The sequence below is a fragment of the Ictalurus furcatus genome, chromosome 17 (genome assembly GCF_023375685.1).
Source record: "Ictalurus furcatus strain D&B chromosome 17, Billie_1.0, whole genome shotgun sequence".
NCBI classification, from domain to species: Eukaryota; Metazoa; Chordata; class Actinopteri; order Siluriformes; family Ictaluridae; genus Ictalurus; species Ictalurus furcatus.
Window position 1 is genome coordinate 25,660,738 of NC_071271.1, and position 14,935 is coordinate 25,675,672.

The following is a 14,935-nucleotide window of genomic DNA, read 5'->3' on the forward strand; positions in this document are numbered from 1 at the left end:
TCTTCCAATTAGTGTTCGGGACTCAGACACAGTCTCAGTGCTTAAGTCTAGGCTTAGAAGGTATTTGTTTACTCAAGCCTATCCTGACTAGACTCTCTATTATGCTAAGCACAGTCCTAAAAATCTTTTCTCTCCCTCTCTCCTTCTGCCGAGCCACATACGATTTTATGGAGATACTAGAGATCCTGATCCTCTCTGCTCTCCGGACCTGCCTGATCCGTTTCGGATGTCCTACCTGTGGATGGAGCTCTCATCTACTCCAATTCCAGATTGCTGGGACTACGGCTGATTCTAAGGCCAAACAGACTTCATATAAATCCATAATGAACTTTTTCACATCATCTGTTGTTACCCAGATGAGAATGGGTTCCCTTCTGAGTCTGGTTCCTCTCAAGGTTTCTTCCTCTTAACATCTTAGGGAGTTTTTCCTTGCCACCATCGCCACTCAATGGCTTGCTCAGTTGGGATAAATTCGCACCTTTAATATCTATATACCGTGTTGATATTTCTGTAAAGCTGCTTTGAGACAATGTCTATTGTAAAAAGCGCTATACAAATAAAAGTGAATTGAATTAAATTGAATGAGTGGACATAAATTCCAGCAAGCCTTGTGGACAATTATGCAAAACGCGTACAAGGAGTAATTTCTGTTACAGGGGGCAAGCTTCAGAGGCCAAGGGTGTACTTTTCCATAGAAAAATATCACATCTACTGATATTTCTGTTAAATAAATGACTGATGATTGAAAAAGTTAATTTTCCTTGTGGTTTTGTTCAGGTACATCAAGTTAATTAATAGGTACTGTTTCAAAGATTATCAAATGTTCGCTTGTCCAAACATGTATTAAAAAATAAATTCCATGGGGTGTACTTATTTTTTCACATGATGTTTGAGGGCTTTCTTGCATGTACTGCCTGTTACAACATTTCAATTATATGGTGGACACATACTAAAATCAAATTTAATAAAGATATATTATACTAAAAAGCGTCATCTAAATTTGCTTTAAAATATTGGAATATTGTCAGAAAATTATGGCTAATTGTTATAAATGAATTCTGAGCATTAATACCTTATTGTATCTCTGGTTTCAACACGTTGCTTCTCTCTGTTTTTTATCCTGTTTGCCTGTTTGACCATGGACTGTGTTTTTTTTTTTTTTTTTTTATTCTCACTTTTAATAAAAGTGCATCATATTTTCAAGCTTTGAGTGATATTGAATTAAGCATGTTAAAGCATGGAATATACTTGGCCTTGCCCACTTGTGAAAAATAAATTGAACATTTGTGATTTAAGTACTGTGTGTTTATTTACCTGCCCATTTCAAAATACATATTTAGAATTTTTCCAAAGAATTAAGATTATTATCAGCTGAACTCAGGCATGATGTGTGAATCCAATTACAGTACAAACAGAGCAACACAAAAACCCAGTCCACATGTACCATAATATATTTCAAGATCTTTCATATTAGGTCAAGCTAACTTGGTATTTTTTTTACTTTTCTTATCAAGATTTTCTTAACTTCTTCTGTTTTTAGACTGTAGAGTAAAGGGTTGATCATTGGAGGTAGCAGGCTATACAGCATTATGATGGCTATTTGCAAATCAGCATTAAAGGTGATACCTATATTCGCAGCCAAGTAATTAAAACACCTGGGTAAGAAGAAGAGTGCAATTATAATAAGTTGAGAACTACATGTGGAAAAAACCTTTAGCCTCCCATGTGCACTTGATATTTGTAGGACAGCTAAAATAATACAGGAGTAGGAGAACACAATAATGGCAAGAGATCCCAACAGTACTACCATGGCATAAACAAAAGCAGGAAAACTATATGGAGTCCTGTCAGTGCATGCAAGTCGGGTAACAGATACATGATCACAATAGCATTGAACAATGGTGTTGGCTCCACAGTAAGGGAGGGGGGAAGCCCGAACAACCATCATTATAATGCTAGAATGAGCAAAAACCCAGACTACAATGGACATAATTAATATATTTCTATTTGACATAATAGAATGGTAACGAAATGGGTAGCAGACTGCTATATATCGATCTATGGCCATTACAGCTAGTGTGTATGAATTGACTGTACCAAAATAATGCACTAAGTACATCTGAAAAAAACAAGCTGCAAAAGAAATGGTCCCATCTTGGAACCAATATCGAGCAATGATCTTTGGTAAGGTGCATGTACTGAACAACACATCAGACATCACGAGGCTTATATAAATAAAATACATTGGTTTATGAAGACTTTTGTTTGTTGCAAACAACAGAAGAAAAATTCCATTCCCTATCAAGATGCACATATAAATTAAGAACATAAATGCAGATACAAGGGCATAGTAGTTAGGATGAAGTCCAGGAAAACCAACAATGAAAAAGTCCTTCACAAAGGTCATGTTTCCTCCTGACATTATCGGACGTCCTTAAAGAGAAAATTTCAGATTTACTGCAGATATATTCCAGCATCTTACAGCATGGGTGTACACTGTGTAAATTAATAAAATTGACTTATAAATTAAAATGGTTAGAAAATAATAATAAAAAAAGCTTAAATTTGTTATATTACATTTCTCTTTATTTTAGATAGATTTTGATATTACACTAGATTTCGAATTAAACAACAATGAAATAATTAATTATCAAAAGACATTAACACATTATGGATTCTCTCCATACCTTTACAGATTCATAGCACATCAGGAAATGTGTCCGTGCTCCAGGGCAATTTATTTATCTTAACACATAGTGCACGTGTCACATGTACAGTAAATCTCCTGAGACTTGTGTAAGAAGCTACCTTTTAATGTCTAAAAATAGTGTAAATAAGCCATGTTATTTGAGACATCCTTACTGACAATTTTGTTGGACTGTTGCCAAATAATAAAAATGATAACTAGTCCTTTTTTCATGTAAATTAGAGCATTAATGAAGCATAACATAAAACTACTGGTCAGGTTAAACACAGATGGCTGGTGGTAATATTTGATGAGTGGGTTAACGTCTAATATCATTCAATAGGCCCTCTATTGCAGCTGACAATTCACCTGCCAGTGAAATACCAGCCCTGGAGAATAAGGGGCTGATGGTGGGTGTAATTGAGGCCCTGGGAACAGTGACTGATGCAACATCAGTCAATGGGGGTTGGAATGCAGGGTGACATCGGGGAGCAGATGTGGATCTCAGAACACTCCAGCCCTACTTGGAAAGGAAGGAGATACCTGTAGCACAAGAATAGAAGGAAATGCCTAAACAGGCATTAAGAAAGACGTCTGGAATAGACTATGCCTAAGAGGCGGGGTTATTTGCCTTACCATAAAAAAAATCCCTTGACCCATGAGACCATCTATCAAATCAGATAGAGCCTCTTTTTGAGGCTTGCCATAAAGATGCTGGCACACTGCAAAATTATGCCTGATTGCAAAGCACCTTTAGTCTCATATATTACATTGTGCTCCCCTTTATATTGTGGCTATGGACTTTTTGATACTGACCCATCCAACAGGCTGCTACTTGCACTTTACTCAACTGTTGAACCAGACACCCTGTGAAACCACACCTTTCTATCTTTGGGTTATATACTCAGCAAAAAAAATAAAGAAATGTCCCTTTTTCAGGAGACTATATTTTAAAGATATATTTAATTTTGTAAAATCCAAATAAGCTTTACAGATCATTATTGGAAAGGGTTTAAACAATGTTTTTCATTCTTGCTCACTGAACCATAAACAATTATTACACATGCACGTGTGGAACAGCCCTTAACACACAAACAGAGGACATTAAAGAGACCTTTCTACTGACTCTGAAAAACACCAGAAGAAAGATACTTAGGGTGCCTGCTCATCTGCATGAACATGCCATAGGCCTGCTGTAGGGAGGCATGAGGACTGCAGATGTGGCCAGAGCAATAAACTGCAAGATGCCTAAGACAGTGCCACAAGGAGACAGGAAGGACAGCTGACCGTCCTTTTAGTGGCAAACTATGTGTAACCATGTGTCCCCCCAGACGTGATCGAGAACTTGCAAATGCCTTGGTGGAAGAGTGGGGTAACATCTCACAGCAAGAACTGACAAATCTGCTGCAGTCCATGAGGATGAGATGCACTGTAGTACTTAAAGCAGCTGGTGGAACACAAGATACTGGCTGTTAGTTTTGATATTGCCCCCCTCCCTCCTTTGTTCAGGGACTGAACATTATTAAATTTTTGTTCATCAAATGTCTGTGAAACTTGTTGAGTTTATTTCTTAGATATTGAATCTTTTTATGTGAAAGCACAAAATATGAGCAGAAAGTAATTTTTTTGTTGTTTTTAAAGAAATATCCTAGAAACATTTTATTTAGGAGGTCAGTAAGGCTGTGAAAAATTGCCTTTATTGTTTAACCTTTTGATCTTCTGTTAAAAAAAATAAATCACCAAAATACTCGGCTCTCATGGATAGCAAACAAAACACAGGTTTATCCAAAAAAAAAAAAAATCTTGTTAAATATAGGTGTGCAACAAATATTGGCACCCTTTTATTCAATACTTTGTGCTACCGCCCTTCACCACGATAACAGCTCTGCATCTTTTCCTGTAATGCCTGATGAGGTTGAAGAATAGATGGCAAGAGATCTGAGACCATTAATTATTGAATCTCACTGAATTACTGAATCTCATGTTTTCCCATCCCTCCTAGATTCCAGTACAGCAGGAAAATTCATCTGAGAAACTTACTGATTTAACACCACCGACAGACCAAATGTCAAATAGCTTTGAAAGCCCTAACTTCCAACAAAACCCTCAACATATTATTTCTGAGTCTTGTATCCTAGCCCTGTGTGGCTTCTTAGAGCAAATAGCTGGGCAGAACACAGAACACAAATGTGGCAGCGTCAGGGCGGTGCCCAAAGCGACGGAAGCGGTGCTTCAGCACCGGCGAAAAGCGCGGGGAGGCTGGAGAGCGCTGACTTCTACGTTGTCGTCGTCCTCCTGGTCCACATGTAGACGGGAGACAGAGAAATGCGTTATTAGATTTATCATAGGAGAGGCAACTCAACTCAGCACGCTCGCTGTGTCCTTTTATATCTTCCTGTCTTCCCCGGAAGGGTGAAGAGCAGCTGCTCCACTCATCAGCTGCTGGCCGTGTGTGCTTCTGCCGCCCTGCGTTGCAGCCATATGCTTTCGTACTGTCCAAAACATTTAGCGTGCTGAAGTGGTGCTGTCCTTCTAGCACCCTGCCGACAGTTGTGTGAGGAGTGCTGCATCCTTGAAGTGCGTGGGCTGCAGGCTCATCGTCACACTCTAGTACTCTGGGAAATCATGGCGGATATCCAGCAAGCACATCAGGAGGACCCCACAGCTCTGGAATAGTGGGAAACAATTCTGGTGGGGGATTTTAAAAAGAGACACAAAGCAATAGGTCAAGGAATGTCAGTATTGCACACAAACCAAATCCTCTCATCAACCACCAAGTGGGCTGTGAGAATCCCTTCCCATTCCTGTCCCTGGTCACATATCGTATTGCGCTTTATTACTGACCTTCCCGATTCACAGAGCCACACTACCATACTCACAACCATAGACTTTTTCCATAGGTTTTCCAATGCTTGCCACCTCATTCCCTTTCCCATGGCAATGGAAATGCTGAGGTCGTGTTAATAGATGTTTTATATTGTTTGGCCTTCCCAAAGATATAGTATCTGATCTTTTTGCAAGTGGCTTAACATAAGTGTTAATCTATCCTCAGACTACCTCTCCCAATCAAATGGACCAATCGAAAGGCTTAACCAGAAGAACAGCTATTTCCTCTGCTACTACTGCTTTAATAATCAACAGGACTGGAGCAGGTACCTTCCGTGAGGTGAGTACACCTAAAACTCATTGATCCACACATTTACATTTATGGCATTTGGCAGACGCCCTTATCCAGGGCGACTTGCATTTCTCTAGTTTATACAAATGAGCATTTGAGGGTTAAGGGCCTTGCCCAAGGGCCCAGCAGTGGCAGCTTGGCAGTGCTGGGATTTGAACTCACGACCATCCAATCATGACTATTAATAAGCCTTTATTCCACATGTTGTAAACACAGTTTCGATTTTGTTGTGCTTAGTAATTGTGTTCCCTTTCAAAGGGAACTCCATGTTCTGTTTAGCATAACACTATGGGAGCACCCCTCGCGTGCGACCGGCATCTGAAGCTTGTATAAAATCATGCCTATTTATAGGACTGCCATGATCAGGTTACGTGGCAATTACGTGTGTCGCATGATATATATGGCACGTGTGAACCGCACCGTCAGCCTTATTATCTTCAGCGAGACTGCATGTCTTTTTTTTTGTGTAAAGAAACAAAAAGACGCTTCATTTCCTCTCTATCTTTTCTCAAAATCTCTGGACTTTTCTATCCCTTTAAAAAAAAAAAGAGAAGAAAAAAAACGAATGAGCGAGAGAGAAAAATATGAGTGAGAGAATTCAAGAAGTATCTCGAGAGGCTGCGCATTGTAACGCCTACATTAGGCAGCTCGGAAGCCGAAGCGAGTTGGGTTTCAGAGCCTTGTGGATATGGGCCGACTGCTGCCGAGGCAGCTAGCCGTCTCAGGTCCGGGGGATCTCTTATGTATCCGGAAGAGGAGCTGGAGACGAGTGCTGCTCTTTCTTGCTCTGTCTTCTGGGTCTGGCTCTCCGCTGGATTTTGGAGCTCGCGTCGCGACTCCTTCTTCCATTATGGAAAGCCAAAAAGGAAAAAAAAAAAAACAAACTCACACACACAAAAATTAATAGTTATAATTCCTCTCTGACTCCGAGGAGCCAGAAGGATGTACTAAAAACTGAGAGCAGCATATGAAGTGCTGCTTGAAATGATTACTAAGGCTGGATGAGCTTTTTTCTCCCCAATGAAAGTAAACCCCTCATACTGCAGAAACTCCCCTTTCTTCCAGAAATGCATGACAAAATATCAGGCTTCTGGGGAAAACCATGCATAAGCCGTATTTATAAGCCCACAGTGTTGGATTATTCGTCCATTTTGGGGAATGAACGGCGTGGCTATTTAGCTATGCTGAAGGTGGAGGAGGCGCTTATGAGCTACCTCTCTCCATCAATGGTAGGTAATTTAGAGTGTGTAAGGCCACTGCGGCATTGGTGGGCAAGGCCTATGCAGTAGTAGTCTTGCTTGTGGGTCACTGCAGACAATGGCAGTGTTGCAGGCCTACCAAGCAGACCTGCTGAGTGAACTCGACATACGGCGGTATTCAGCCAGTTCCTTCCATGTTGTGTTGAGTTCATCCAGGCATCCACGAGTGGACCCCGGGCCAGCGCTAGTAGAGAAGGCGAGTATGGCAGCCCACCAACCCCCAGAGACAGCCAGGGGAACCGGGCGGCCACAGTCGCGGCCTGCTACTAGGCCTGATCTGAGAATGGTCATAAAGGCCAAGCAGACAAAGAAGAGCATTCCTGAGGGGCCGTGGAAGGATATATGAGAGGACATTAGGTTGTTAGGGCAGTTAGCCCCCAGTGCTACTGTTGGGCCTCCCCTAGCCAAGGCTGTCCCAAGTTTTCAGTGTTCTCTGGTCAGCAAGCTGTCACAGGGCAACAAAAATCTGATGCTTTCACTATATTTTCACAATAGAATGTGAAATGACTAACGCCACTAAAAGACTGTCTGGCAGCGTGGAAACCACTGCCAAATGTGTCCCCATGGGTTCTGTCTACTGTAGAAAAGGATTACAGGGTCCAGTTTAGAGCTCGACCCCCCCAGTTCAGAGGTGTGCTCACCACTGTAGTCAGCACAGACCAGAGCCCGACATTAGCGCAGGAAGTAAGGTCCCTTCAAGTTTACATCATGTACAGTTCTCTGAATGCCTTAAGAAGTGTCAAATGTCACAACAGCAAAATGTGTGCCCAACAGTCAAAAGATATAGGCTATTCACCCAGATTAACCAACAAAAACCCAGCATTACCCCATACAACAAACAAAATAAGAGTACCAAGTTCCCCGTTGCAGGCCTGAAATAAGCCCGTGTACGTAGAAGCCTCAAACAAAATGGCCGCTTCACCACGAGGGCAAGAACAAATAAATGGTACCTTGATCAAGAATGGGGTCACACTCACACAGGGTCGTTGCAAGATAAGAAGAAGTGGAGATTTACACACGAGTAGTCACAGCTCCTTTCTCCGTGACAAACATAGTCTCTGCACCTCCAGTCGGCTGTTCACTAACTTATTAGCAGAGTCCATGTGTGCACTAGTATCCAAGTCTTAACAGCTAGCTCTTAGCTATTATATTCTTTCCACTGTAATATAACGTCTCTCAGAGGTTATACTCTCCACAGATAGCTTATTCCACCACTAAACTCACATATAGTGCTCTGGTCGACCAATTAGCTCGCAGTGATGGTACTTGAAAGAAATAAAAACCCGCAGCTAGCGAATTCACACTCCTTCCACCACACGCTCTTCTCCCTTCTCTCTCTCTCACTGTTTTTTTTTTTTCCTTGACCTTCCGGTGACCTGTAACTCCCTCCTGATTGGTCCAGTAACACATAACCAAACTTACACCTTTACATCCCTTTTTCTGTACACACCTCTCAATATTATTGCAGCATTAAACTCCTTATGACTGTAATTTTTTTCCAAACTATTTAAGAACTATTTAAGAAATTATTCTATGAATTATTCTATGAATAATATTCTAAGAATCAATTTAAATAATGACAATATTTTCCACCTCGCTACATACAGATTCAGTTTGAGGACTGGTTTGTGACGATAGAGCTAAAAGGTACATATTTCCACATAGAAATTTCGCTAGCTTTATCCCCTCGCACCTTCACAAAGTGCATGGATGTCACTCTGGCTCTACTGTGACTCCAGGGCATCCGTGTACTAAACTACCTGGACAACTGGTTAATTCTAGCACGATCCAGGGAACTGGCGGTTCAACATCAAAATGTTGTTCTTGCCCACATGAAGAGCTTGGGGCTCAGGTTCAACCTCAGAAAATTATGCTTTCTCCAGTGCATCAGACAACTTTTCTAGGGGCTTATAAGGATTCTACTACGATGAGGGCATTTCTATCCCCAACATGCGTAGGGTCAATCCTATCAACACTGAGCAAGATAAAGCTGCATCTTGGCATCCCCTCCAGTCTCTACGGGAGACTATTGGAGCTTAAGGGCAGCCAACATCATACCATTGGACCTATTGCACAGGACACCGTTTCAGTGGTGGCTGAGAAGTTGGGGGTTTCGTCCAAGGATGAAACCTCAGAGTAATCAGTGTCACCCGGCGATGCCTACGTGCCCTGAGAATTTCAGTGTCCCCGGTTTCTAGCCTTGTGTCACACTCTAGGGGTGTCTCCTTAGTGCAAAGCAGTAATGACAGACACCTCCCTCACGGGTTGGAGCGTGGTCTTAGACAGCTGCCCAGCTCATAGTCTCTGGAGCGGCCCTTATCTGGAGCGGCATATAAATTGCCTAGAAACGTGGGCCATATTTCTAGCACTGAAATTCCTTCTTCCTCAATTGAGAGGTCACCATGTGTTTACAGACAACACAGCGGTGGTCTCATATGTTGACCACCAGGGAGGATTATGTCCGTGCCCCCTGTTTAGGCAGGCACAACTAATTCTTCTCTGGGCAGAGGGAAAGTTTTGTCCGTGAGTGCAATGTACATTCCGAACGTGGAGGCAGACATCCTGTCGAGGACGGGGCTGAGGCCCGGGGGTTGGAGGCTCCATCCGTAAATGGTGAAGTCCATATGGCGGAGGTTCGGTGGATGTGTTAGCTTCTGAGGAGACAACACACTGCCTGCTGTGGTTCGCCCTCACTCCTCCCACACAATTAGGGCTGCCATGGTGCACATGTGGCCGAGGTCACATCTGTACGCTTTTCTCCCACAAGTTCTAATGAGAGTTTGCCAAGAAAGTCTATGTCTGCTGCTAGTAGCACCTTATTGGCCAGCTCAAATATGGTTCTCAGAGATAATATCCCTGCTAGATGGCACTCCTTAGGAGATTCCCATCTGCAGAGATCCACTGTAGACCCAGTGAACTGCGCAATAGCTACAGTCCTGGAGTTCTTACAAGAACGTTTCTCAGCGGTGTGGGCTCCTTCTACAATCAGGGTTTATGTGGCCGCCATTTCACCCAGCCACGCCCCTGTTGATGGAGCCTCTGAGGGGCAAAATCCTCTAACTTCGAGGTTTATGCGTGGTGTCAGGCGGCTGAGGCCCATCTGCAGGCCATGCATACCTTCCTGGGACCTTTCTGTGGGCCTGGAAGGTCTGTCAGGGGCCCCATTTGAGCCCCTGGAGTCAGCCTCTGAGAAGATTCTGACTCTAAAGGTAGCTCTTCTGCTGGCCCTGACATCTCTCAAGCAAGTAGTAGATCTACAAGCTCTCTGAATTGCCCCTTCCTGTCTTGCCTTTACCCCTGGATTAGCCAAGGCCTTGTACCCTAGACTGGATTATATTCCTAAAGAGCCTACATCTGCTGCCCAGCCTGTGGTGTTACAGGCTTTCTGCCCTGCTCTGTTCCTCACACTGGAACAAGAGAGAATGCACCTGCTGTGTCTAGTAAGGGCTCTCTGTACTTACGTCCACCGCTCCGGCCAGTGGCACAAGTCAGAGTAGCTGCTGGTCTGCTTTGGTGGCGACAGTAGAGGTGATGCTGTGTCAAAGCAGCGCATCTCTAATTGGATAGTGGAAGCAATCTCTATTGCTTATGAGGCGTGCGGTCTCACTACGCCTCTGGGCATAAGGGCTTGTTCCACTAGGGTGGTCGCCTTCTCGAAGGCTTTGTCCAATGGGGTATCCTTACAGGATGTGTGTGCTGCTGCAGGGTGGTCTATGCCACACACATTCATTCGATTTTACAGCCTGGATATTCATTCCACCCCGGGCAAGAGTGTCTTGCAGTGACCCTCAGGCTTGGGTCTTTTTGAACAGGCCGTACCCTCGGTTTGACGGAGTGGGTATTCTCATTCCCATAGTGTTATGCTAAACGCAACATGGAGTTCCCTTTGAAAGGGAATGTCTGGGTTACGCATGTGACCCTGATCCCTGAGAACAGAACGAGACGTTGCATAGCTTTGTCATACCGGGGTAGGCCTGTGAATTGCGTCTCCGCTTCAGATAATAGAGGCTGATGGTGTGGTTCACAGGTGCCATATATATATATATATATATATATATATATATATATATATATATATATATATCACACGACGCGCTTAATTGCCACGTCACCTGATCATGGCAGGCCTATAAATAGGCATGATAGTCCTATTTAGGCCTATAAATAGGCACGGTGCCGGTCGCATGCGAGGGGCGCGCCCATAGAGTTATGCTAAACGCAACGTCTCGTTCCCTTCTCAGGGAACAGGGTTACATGCGTAACCCAGACATTTTCCATTGCCTAGTCCAGTCTGTAAATCACCAGACCTTTTAGCTGACGTGAGTTTCTGATCAGTTTTAGCCTATTGGCTTGCCTGGCCTGGTTCTTTTATCAAACCCTGCATTTCATCCAAACCTTCTTGAGATATGTTTCATAGTGTACATGACAATGTACACTATAAGACAACAATAATAGTACTCGATTAAAACCAACCCATCAAAAAGGCCAGCTGTGTTACTTCCTCTATAGCCCTTTTACTTTATTAGAGGCAACACTTGACTCGACTGATCACTTGACTGTTCAGTTAAATCTTACATTGCTGATTAATTTAGTCACATCCAGTCGATTCTCTTTAGGACATTTAAACATTTTAAAACTTTATCTGTTCTTGGCTGTGCAGAGTGTGTAAGCATGACTGTGTTTTGATGTTTATGTCACATGCAGGACAATCAAATACATTTTGACAGCTGGTATCTTATTACAAGCTGAATTAATTAGGCTTATGTAATTTTTTCTACAACACATAATGCAATTTTGTGATGAATTAATCTATTTCCTCATGTGTTTTAGTTATCTTTAGACAGACCATTTTTACTACTATGTTTGCTGTTTGAGTATTTGACTTCTCACATTATCTTTGCAGAAAGATAGAGTGCGCGAGATTGAAAGTGAATAAAAACATTTTCAGGTCATTTGGTTTAAATATACTGATGGTTTCTTCTAGTTGACTTGTCAAAATATGTTATAGGCAGAAATTTCTGGTTGTTTACCAGAATTCAGTGAGTGCGACTGTGAGTGAGCTGGTCCAAGTCCGTGAGTGTACAGGTGCATCACAAAAAATTAGAATATCGTGAAAAAGTACATTTTTTCCCATAATTTAATTCAAAAAGTGGAACTTTTGAATATTCTAGATTCATTACACAAAGTTAAATATTTCAAGCCTATTTTTTTTGTTAAATTTGATGATTATGACTTACAGCTCATGGAAATCAAAAATCTATTGAAATATTTTGAGATACTGGACTTTTGATTTTCATGAGCTGTAAGCCATAATTGGGAAGATTTCAAGAAAAAAAAAAAAGAAAAGAAAAAAAAAAGGCTTGAAATGTTTAACTTTCTGTATAATAAATCTAGAATATATGAAAGTTCCACTTTTTGAATTAAATTACAGAAAAAAATGAACTTTCTATGACATTCTAATTTTTTGAGATGCACCTGTAAGGGTAAGTGAGCCGGAGCAATGTGGAACAGCATTTGGTCCCCTAACTTTGAGGAAGGTAAACACTGGAGTTTACTGCTTGTATTGTGGCATGATGGATAAAAGGAATACAACCTGCAGCCACAGATCAGAGGCAGTTGGTTGTAAACATGAGCATAATGTTATTAAATGTCAGAATGGTGGTAAAAACCAAGCAACAATCAGGCAAACATAGGAAAAATGGGTTAAAAAAAACAACACAGAAAGCAGATCTAAACCTTAGTCACATTGGGGAAATACCACTCAGACAGCAAACACTAGCAAAGAATATAAATGCTATTTGGGTAGACAAAGTAATTGAGGCAAATAGAAAGCTGAGTTCAGCTGAGTGTTCAGGCTGGAGCAGGGACTCCTGTATAATGATGTGAGAATAATGCATAAATTCCATTTCAAAGTGTATACATATATACTTATATGTATACTTATATAATAGTATATACATTTAAAACGATCCATTACACTATATAGATATTAATTTTTAAATACTTCAGATATGTACATGATGCACAAAACCCAGATTATACTACAGCTAACTTGGCTGTTTTATTCATTTATCTATTTTAAAAAATCATTATATTTTCTGTTCTTATGGGATTGGTCATGAGCAAGAGCAGGAAGAGTGATAATTTGCAGAGCTAGAAGAAGAGGGAGATTATTATGAGTGGAGGAACCTCTCTGTTCATATGTGTTAAATTCACAGGAAAGCTAAAACAATGCAAGAATATGAATTCAGAATAATGTCAAAATACTCTTATAGAAAGATATAATTGTTATGTTCTTTTTAAGGTTAAATGATTAAATATTTGAAGAACTGAAAATAATATTAAACAACATAAAATACACTTTGTATAAACTTTTTATTGCTTGTATCCCATGTGGTCTCAACATGCATCCTTTCATTTTAAACAGAATCAATATTTGAAAGGTATTGAAGTGTATCATCTAATTTATTTTAGAATGAAATACACCCAAATGAGACCTGGATTTATGTACAGTTCACTTTAAACAACAGTTTATATACATGCTTTGAATAAATTGAATAAAGAAATGTTAAAGCTTGGAAAATACCAGGCTTTGCCCAGCCTGTGCAAAATAAATTCAACCTTTGAGATTAGGTCCTTTGTTGTACAATCATATCAAGGTAGTGTGTTTTTTTACCTGCCCATTACAAAGTAGCCATCAATATATACTGTATGTTTTATAGATTTGGGGCTTTCTCCTCAGTGATCAAATCATTCAACTGTTTGATTACTATTTGATGTTGTGTAGATCCGATTACAATACAACACAAATACAATAACACAATCCACATGTATCAGAATATATTTCAAGATATGACAAATTAGGTCAAGCTAACTTGGCCTTTTTCTAAATGTTCTTATAATAATCTTCTTAACTTCTTCTGTTTTTAGACTATACAGTAAAGGATTTATCATTGGAGGTAGCAGGCTATACAGCATAATGATGGCTATTTGCAAATCAGCATTAAATGTGATCCCTACATTGGCGGCCAAGTAATTAAAACACCTTGGTAAGAAGAAGAGCGCAATTATAATGAGTTGAGAACTACATGTGGAAAAAGTCTTTAGCCGACCCTGTGTACTTGATATTTGTAGGACAGCTAGAATAATGAAAGAATATGAGACCACAATAATGGCAAGAGATCCCAGCAATATTACCATGGCATAAACAAAAGCTGGTAAACTATATGGAGTCCTGTCAGTGCATGCAAGTCGGGTAATAGATATGTGATCACAATAGCAGTGAACAATGGTGTTGGCTCCACAGTAAGGTAGGGGAGAAGCCCGAACAACCAACATTATACTGCAAGGATGAGAAAAAACCCAAACTGCTAGGCTCAGAATTACTATATTCCTGTTTGACATAAGACTGTGGTAATGAAATGGGAAGCAGACTGCTATATATCGATCTATGGCCATTACAGCTAGTGTGTATGAACTGACCACACCAAAATAATGCACTAAGTACATCTGAAAAAAACAAGCTGCAAAAGAAATGGTCCCATCTTGGAACCAATATCGAGCAATGATCTTTGGTAAGGTGCATGTACTGAACAATACATCAGACAACACAAGACTTACGTAAATGTAATACATGGGTTTATGGAGACTTTTGTTTGTTGCAAACAACAGAAGAAAAATTCCATTCCCTATCACGATGCACACATAAACTAAGAACATAACTGCAGATACAAGGGCATAGTAATTTGGACGAAGTCCAGGAAAACCAACTATAAAAAAGTCCTTCACAAATGTCATGTTTCCTCCTGACAT

At 40.9% G+C, this 14,935-nt stretch overlaps 2 protein-coding genes across 3 annotated transcripts; both read right to left on the reverse strand.

The window, feature by feature from the left end:
- Positions 1 to 1,480: 1,480 nt before the first annotated feature.
- Positions 1,481 to 5,571, reverse strand: LOC128621813 (olfactory receptor 2AT4-like). 2 transcript variants are annotated; one of them, XM_053647786.1, is made up of 2 exons: positions 5,562 to 5,571; positions 1,481 to 2,412 (listed from the first exon to the last, which is right to left on the reverse strand). In XM_053647786.1, the coding sequence occupies exons 1-2, from the start codon at positions 5,569 to 5,571 to the stop codon at positions 1,481 to 1,483; spliced, it is 942 nt and encodes a 313-aa protein (XP_053503761.1). The 2 variants fall into 2 exon arrangements, with proteins under 2 accessions (XP_053503761.1, XP_053503760.1); XM_053647785.1 differs by lacking the exon at positions 5,562 to 5,571 and having other exon boundaries at positions 1,481 to 2,422.
- An 8,397-nt stretch (positions 5,572 to 13,968) lies between these two features.
- Positions 13,969 to 14,935, reverse strand: LOC128621410 (olfactory receptor 2AT4-like). The gene has a single exon (XM_053647157.1). It carries the CDS (start codon positions 14,933 to 14,935, stop codon positions 13,994 to 13,996), a length of 942 nt encoding a protein of 313 aa, XP_053503132.1. The 3' UTR covers positions 13,969 to 13,993.

Excerpts from the sequence above, each read along its gene's own strand:
- LOC128621410 (XM_053647157.1), bottom strand. The coding sequence starts at position 14,935 with ATGTCAGGAGGAAACATGACATTTGTGAAGGACTTTTTTATAGTTGGT.